The 7,978-nt window shown below is 32.0% G+C and overlaps 1 protein-coding gene across 1 annotated transcript; it reads right to left on the reverse strand.

Annotated features, from left to right (window-relative positions):
• Window positions 1–1,221: 1,221 nt before the first annotated feature.
• Window positions 1,222–7,225, reverse strand: LOC143630364 (transcription factor TGA2.3-like). The gene is made up of 8 exons (XM_077099406.1): window positions 7,075–7,225; window positions 6,597–6,662; window positions 6,265–6,324; window positions 5,429–5,506; window positions 5,266–5,317; window positions 3,836–4,107; window positions 2,878–3,123; window positions 1,222–1,735 (listed from the first exon to the last, which is right to left on the reverse strand). Exons 1-8 carry the CDS (start codon window positions 7,138–7,140, stop codon window positions 1,589–1,591), a joined length of 987 nt encoding a protein of 328 aa, XP_076955521.1. The 5' UTR covers window positions 7,141–7,225; the 3' UTR covers window positions 1,222–1,588.
• Between the last annotated feature and the right edge of the window lie 753 nt (window positions 7,226–7,978).

The following is a 7,978-nucleotide window of genomic DNA, read 5'->3' on the forward strand; positions in this document are numbered from 1 at the left end:
TATGATTGATGAATAGGCAGAATTGTTGAATCAAAACACTAGTTTAGAATGTCTCTCAGAGTCAACCAAACCCTCTTTCGTGTCATATGAAGGAAGACAATCAAAATACTCAGTCTAAAACGCCTCGACACCTTGGTAAGCTCTCACTTTCTTATAAGTGCAGGGCTATATCGAAATTTTAACCCAATTGGTTGATTTCATATTGGATAATCAATTACAAAAATCTTTTTAGATTGGATAACTAACAAGTATAGTCAGGATGGACATAATAAAAATAAGTTTTGAGTGCATATATCCAATCCAATCCAATCCAATCCAATCTTCTCTGCATAATTTGGGAGTCCAATAACTAGCAAAAATGTTTGTTTAATTTTTGTATCGAATTATCATGCTACTGTGTTTGATGTTGTGTGGGCACATATACTGTTCTACTTCTACCTACTCTTAGCCTTAACTCTTTTGCAACTTGATAAAGAACAAATTGCAACAAAGTTCTCCACCCATCACCTTTTACAAAATTTTCTGTATCTATCATGATTTCGCTTTTCAAAATGCTAATAGCATTATTTCTCCTTTGGATATTAAAAACCGATCACTTTAAATTATAAAAATTTCACAAAAGTTTCATTCATAATGCCCTTTCCTAATTGGCCAATTCAATAAAACTATAGTATCGTGATTTAAAAATGTATTATAATTTTTACATATCGTCAATTTAAAACTATATTACAGTTGGTGGCGACAGATTCTAACAAGACACGAGCACAAGTAAATAACCAACTTTTGGTCAGATAATAGAACCTTTTTTTTTATTCTATATGTCAACATGAACACAACATGCTTAATAAATGAGTTAACCTATAAACACATGTAAAGGTTTTTTTTTAAAAAATAATATATGCAAGTGGTTAACATTGAAATTAAATGTTTTTTTAAGTTTTACTATCTTTACCACCTTTTATTTATCACGAGCTAAATATATATACCAAGTTTTATTATATGAGAACGAAAGATAATTAAACAAAAACAATTAAATGAACGCCAATTCAAAAATAATACTGTCCTATTACACTACTATAAGTTTTATGTTGGCGTCATTCTAAAGATTCATGCATTCAACATACAGTTAAAGACAATTAATTTTCGACCATAACCATTTAACCCGCCATATAAAACCGGTCAAAAATTGGATTAAATCGAGTCACATTCTACATAAAATGACAAGAAAACATCAAGAAACATGTAACCACAAACTATAGTTGCTTGCTATTAACAAAAACTGTCAACTATATTTCCACAACATACTAGTACCAAAACACAAACCAATCCCAAAGCTGTCACCAAATTATTGTAATTTATAAGTTAATAGTTGAAATATCATTCATAAAAAAACTAAAAAAAAAGAAAAAAAGGATATAACTCAGCACCATTAAAGAAGATTCCAGAAATGAGTCCAAGAATTTGATGGCTGTTATATATGCTTACTTCACTTCCTGTTTGTTTGTTACAAATCCTTACTTTCTTGCACATGAAGTTATCTTCTTGTTTTTAACTGGTACAACAACTTGGGGTACAAGAACTGATTTGGTCACTCACGAGGCCGCGCGAGCCATAATGAGCTCAGAGCCCGAAGCCGAGATGAATAGTCATTTATGGCAATGAGTGCTCGAGCAGACTGGCGAGTTGTTAATATCCTATGCATTTGTTGGAAGGTTTGTTGCCTTAAGTTGTCAGCCTGGTTAAAGGATAGAAGAATAAACTTGTTTAACAGGGGTGAGCACAAAACCCGAAATTAACCGACATAACTGAACCAAAATAATCTAATCATAAAAAATAACCAACAGATCAGTTTTGTATTCTTTGAAGAACGAACCGAACGACCCATTTATATTTATTGTTTGTTGTAGAAGTTATGGATTAAAATTGAGTTTTGAATGTTGCATAATTTATAAAAAAATTCAACAAATGGTGTGGCCCAAAATATTAGCAAAATAACAAAACCAAATTAACCGAAATAACTGGATCATACAAAAAAACAACAGTTCGGTTTTAAATTTTCTGAAAACCGAATTTCAGGTTTGGTCTCGGTTTTGCATTTTCAAAAAACCGAAAGAAAAAAGAATAACCGAAAAAACCATTTACTTTTAACGTTTGTTTTTTAATTTATGGATTATAATTTTGATTTTTGAATGTTAAGTATTGTATAAGAAATTAACAAATGGCGTAGCCCGATATGTTTAGCCCAAATATAAAATAAGTAATCAACCATTAACTAACCAAACTTTTAGACCGAAATTCAAGATTTTTAAACTTTTTTTTTTCACTCTAAAAAGTTCAAGGGCAAGTGGTAAAACCGAAACCGAACAGAACCCATTTTAAAACCCGAAAAGCATAAAATGAAAAATACCGTACCCAAATTATTTTTAAAAACAAAACCAAATTTTCGATTTTCAGTATGATTTAAGCCCATAAACAAGACAAGCTCGTTCGCGAGCCTATACGAGTTTATTATTTATATTATATTTATAGATTTTTAAATAATAAGTTATTTTGCAGCATACTGAAAATATGCCAAAATAATTAACAAATATTATTAATAGTAGTTATTATTAATAACTACTATTATATATATTAAATTATGATAAATTAATATATATTATGTTATATCTAAAAACTATAATTTAAAAACATATAGCAAAGTAATTAACAAATAATACACGACCCAAGCCGAGCTGAGCTCGAGCTTCAAAAACTAATCACAAGCCGAGCTTGAGCTTTAGAGCCGAACTCGAGCCTAGTTGAGCTCGGGCTTGGCTAGGCTAAGCTAGTTTACACCCCTAGGGTTTAAAAAGTTCAGGATTTAGAGGATCAAAAGACCTGTCGAATGAAGCCCTCTAGGGTTCCTAGTTTACCCATAGCCATAGCCATCTGGCCCATGTAGTTGGCTACATTGCCCGATGAATTTGAGGTACCGAGAGATCCGGCTATGGTCTCGGCTAGCGACTGCTGCAATGCCTCCATCCCTTGTGATAACGCGTCCTCAGCTTGCTGTGATGACTGCTGTAGGTTGCCGATTGCCAATAACTGCTGCTCGGTCAAAGGTTCCAATTGTGTTATAAGCAGCTGCAAACCAAAATAAGTAAACATAGTCAAAGTTTCACTCACACATGTTTTTATCCGTGTTTGCATGGTCGGTTATTGAATCGGTAGCCTTACTAGTCAACTGGTTGGACCGGTTTCAAAAATAGGATTGCGCCGTACACGATTTAAAAGTTAAAAATACATAACTAACTTACAACAAAATTTGAATCTAAGTTGTGTTCTGGTGTGGATTTACAATTTTACTAAAATATAATACCTTAAATAAATAAAAAATTATTTAAATTTATTTAAATTTACTTAATTTAAGAATAAAAATTACATATACATATAACTAACTTATAACAAAATATGTAACTGATTTATTTTAGTATCAAACTAGAATTTTAATATGATAAAAGTCTTAAATAATTTATTTTAGTAATCAGGCAGTCAATGAGATTTTTGAAGGAAAAGATTACTTTTTATGCTATTGTTATGAAAACATGACCTTTTATGAAAACATTACTTCTTATTCTTAATTTTTCATCAATACTTGAAGAAGACAGAGGAATAAAATTTAAAAAAAAATACGAAACCAAAAACTCAAAAATCAATCCAAAACCACTATGAATCCAAAAACTTCAAATTCATAATTATGAATCCAAACATGTAAATTACTCCGAATACATTAACCACGAATCAAAATCAAGATATGTAGCATACTTCTAAAAGATGAGCAGGATCTGATACTGACCTTTAACAGTTCTGAAGAACGGAATCCACCTAACCAGAGAAAACATCTTTCGGCAGGTGTTTTCCACATGCCCGATAAAACATGAAAGACGTCGGCCTTAGCAGCATCACTTTTGATTCTGAAGATATCCTCATAATGTGCAACAACACCATCAACTATGATCCTTAGTTCACCATCACCCGCATGATTGCTAACCGCCCCTTTCAGCTCATTTATTCGCCGGTTGTGTTCTTCTAGCCACCGCCCATATTCAACATCAAACGCCAACGCTCCTGCAAAAGTAGTTTAATAATGGGCCGTTTGGGTTATTTTATCACAAACGAGTTAAATGAAAATAATATAGCTAGTAAGGAAACTGTTCAAAAAGGTGCAAAATAACATTGTTGTATAAATTCTTATAACTAGGGTTGTTCAAAATGCTAGTGGCACGCTGGAAAAAGCTCGTTGTAAATGAGCCAAGCCCGAGCCAGTGTGGCTCAATGTTTGCACACTAACTGGCTCATTGAAAAATTACACCACAAATTTTAATATATACATACATATATACACATATTTATAATCATAACACCTATAAACATTAAAAAAAAACAAAAACCAAAATAATACATTATTTGAATCTGCCTCTTGATCTCAAAAAAATAGAGAGACAAAAATAATACATATATTATTATAAATCCATCGGTTTATAAATTTGTCTTTCACGTTAATAGTTTCGTTGTTTTTTATATAATTTACTATGTTAAAAAAAAAAAGAAAACAAACTAATGAGCTGGCTCAAGCTTTTTTGTCAAGCTCATATATTTTAACGAGGGTCTCTCTGGAAGCAGCTTCTCTATCCTCAAGGATAGAGGTAAGGTTTGCCTACATCCCACCCTCCCCAGACCCTACTAGTAGCTTTGCTATGGGTGGGATTTACTGGGTATGGTGGTTGTTGTATATATATTAACGAGCTGAAAAGCCGATCTTGAGCTCAAATTTACAGCTTGTTATAATAAACTAGCCAAACTTGAGTGACTAAAAAAACTCACTAAAATAAGCAAGCCAAGCTCGAGCTCGAATTTTCAACTCTTTAAATAAACAAGCTGGCCTTAGCTCAACTTTTCAGCTTGCTAAATAAACGATCCGACACAAGCTCGTTCAACTTACAGCCCAAGCCCAAGCCCAAGCCCCTTGGCTCGGCCCTAATTCTAATTGTAATGTCCAGTTTGGAGTTGAGTTGGTTGGGTCGACTCGAACTAACCCGTCTCTTAAGTGGGTTAACTGTGTCAACCTAGTTACAACCCAAACCCATTTAGCCCCAATCCTAACATATTTATTTAACCTGTGTCTACCTGTATACTACTTCAAATTGTAACACTGTATTCTTAATAAAGATAGATTGCTGCATTTATTGATATCTAAAAGAGCTAGTTTAACACAAGAGGTCTTACCGTTCCCGCTCATTGATTGAGATTGTTCTCCTGAACTTGAAATGAAGATGCCCTTTTAAAAAAAATAAAAATTCATTTAAGACAAGTGAAATAATTTTCAAAATAGAAAATGACATAACATTGAAAAGAAATGCATAGACGATAATGATTAATCAAACCGTACTTGCTGCCGGGCTCTCTGAAGCTCCTGCTCAAGTTGAGTCAGCTTCATTCTACTACTTTCCAGCTGTTGGACATAAGCCTATAAACCAAAAGTTTTAAAAAACAAATGAGTAATTAATTTGAATACTTTGACATGAATTAAGCGCATTAATCAGCTGTTTCTTGAAAAGTAGACTAAACTATTTGACAATCATATCAACAGTAATTTTTGGAAAAAAGTGATTCATGTCTTAACTTTAACTGGTTGTGTCAAAATTTAAGAACAAAAAAGAAAACAAAGATCAATGTTGATATATTTAAACATACATGTATCTTTGGCTGTAAATTGTAATTTTTGAGTATTAATATGAAAACAAAAAAAAAATTCAGTTTGACTAGATGTTTTTGCGCCAATCAGTGAATGCACATGACGTGTTCAGATTCATAATTTTGACATGATTCTCGGTTTCATGTAAAATTTTCAGGTTTGTGTCACTTTAAATTCATGTCTTAACTTTAACTGGTTGTGTCAAAATTTAACAAAAAATAAAACAAAGATCAATGTTGATATATTTAAACATACATGTATCTTTGGCTGTAAATTGTAATTTTTGAGTATTAATATGAAAACAAAAAAAAAATTCAGTTTGACTAGATGTTTTTGCGCCAATCAGTGAATGCACATGACGTGTTCAGATTCATAATTTTGACATGATTCTCGGTTTCATGTAAAATTTTCAGGTTTGTGTCACTTTAAATTCATGATTGTGTCAATTGATTTCACTAATCAAGTAATCCCTAATATACAGTAAAACAACTTTGTAACAAAACATAGGAAACAAATTAAAGAAAAATTACTTTCTTCCGCAGACGGCTCTTTCTTGCAGCTTCACGATTCTGGGCAAGCCTACGAAGTGTCTGAAACATACAGTTAAAGAATCAGCAAGTAATCAACTTGATTACAAAATTACTTAAATATAATGTGTCCCAAAATAATAAAACAACTTATTGTACGTTTGTTTCTGTTATTACAAACTCTAGCTCTGCATTTTCTTTTTCTTTTTCTTTTTTCTTTTTTTTTTCAAAATTGGATTCTGATTATGATAATGAAGCAATCATTTTAAGACATTTCAGGATTAAATGTTTAGCAATTAAAATAAAAAATATGAACTTGTAACCGAAAGTCAAACCTTTTGATCCCTTGACTTATCACTAGCATCAGAAACCACAAGCCCATGTGATTGACCGCTATGAAACTGCAATAAAATCACAAATAATGCACCTTAGAAATTATCAACTTAAATGGACTAATTAGGACTTTATTTTATCTTAAAAGAGTTGAATGAACATATTTTCTAAAAATTTATATTCCAGGGTTCAAATCATCACTGTAACAATATTGTTTCATAGAAAATGTTAACTGGTCAACCCGGCTCGGCCCGTCTCAAGCCATACTAAGAAAATGACCCATTTATTTTCAGGCCCGTCAGAAAGATTTCTCTATTTTAAATAGCAAACATTAAATATAATTCTCAAAATATACATAGATTTGTCAATTCTTAGTAGATACCAATTATCAGTCAAATCAAAGCAGTGTAACTAATGTATCTAAAAACATAATAATATTAAAATAATAAATGCTTCAAAAGGTTTTAGAAAAAGAATTACCCCCAAACCCTTGTCTTCGGTGTCGCCATCGGTTGAAGTATCAGTCCTGGGACTGAGCTCCGCCATTACCGACTCTCAAATAACACAAACAATCAACTTGTATCCAACTTATTTTGTGGTATACAGCTGACTCTGCATAATTAAATAAAAACATCAATCATAATATAATCTAACTAAAACAAGAGCATACTATTAAACTTTCACCTCATTAAATGCTAGCAACCGCACCCGTCACCGCCCGGCCCTTGATCTTGGTAAACTAATATAAAAACATTGTATATTAATCCATATAACATAAAATGTAATAACAAACCCTAATGAAAACTAGAGGTAAAGCAAAACCCATGTGGTTAGGTGAAATATGAACTGGGTATGCAGTAATTAGCCCTAAAAGTAAAGAAGTTAATAATCAAAGGCCCAAAGAGTAGTCTTGATGGTTGAAAAGACTAGGGTTTAAGGAGCTTACATGAAACTGAAGAAGGTGGGGTAACTTGGGACGATGCAATCGGAAGAAATGAAAGGTGAATTGGAGATGCAGAGTGTGATTTTGATGGTCGCAGGGTGGTCTGCGATTTTGACTTTTTGATCCCAACGAGACCTCTCTCTCTCTCTCTCTCTCTCTCTCTCTCAATGTTATAAAAGAGAGTGGAAAAAATTAAAGTAAAATAAACCAATTGGAAATAAAAAAAGGGATTTTCTAACACGTGCACTATTATGATAATATTCTTGTTCAAACTATATATTTATATTACTTACATTAATAACTACTATATTTAACTTTAAATTTTTATTTTCTAAATCTTACCTTCATTGATGACTACTAAGTAAAAAAAGTTTAATTCCCTCTAAAATTACTATTTCATCTCCCACCATTTTTATATTCATTTTTATGTAAAGAAATATT

This window comes from Bidens hawaiensis, unplaced genomic scaffold (assembly GCF_021521415.1).
Source record: "Bidens hawaiensis isolate Kalapana, Puna unplaced genomic scaffold, B.hawaiensis_p1.1 tig00005649_1, whole genome shotgun sequence".
NCBI lineage: Eukaryota > Viridiplantae > Streptophyta > Magnoliopsida > Asterales > Asteraceae > Bidens > Bidens hawaiensis.

Excerpts from the sequence above, each read along its gene's own strand:
- LOC143630364 (XM_077099406.1), bottom strand. The coding sequence starts at position 7,140 with ATGGCGGAGCTCAGTCCCAGGACTGATACTTCAACCGATGGCGACACC. Across the intron at positions 5,318-5,428 it reads TTCAGAGAGCCCGGCAGCAA|GGCATCTTCATTTCAAGTTC; the intron begins GTACGGTTTGAT and ends TTTTTTTAAAAG. Across the intron at positions 1,736-2,877 it reads TAGAGGGCTTCATTCGACAG|GCTGACAACTTAAGGCAACA; the intron begins GTCTTTTGATCC and ends TCCTTTAACCAG.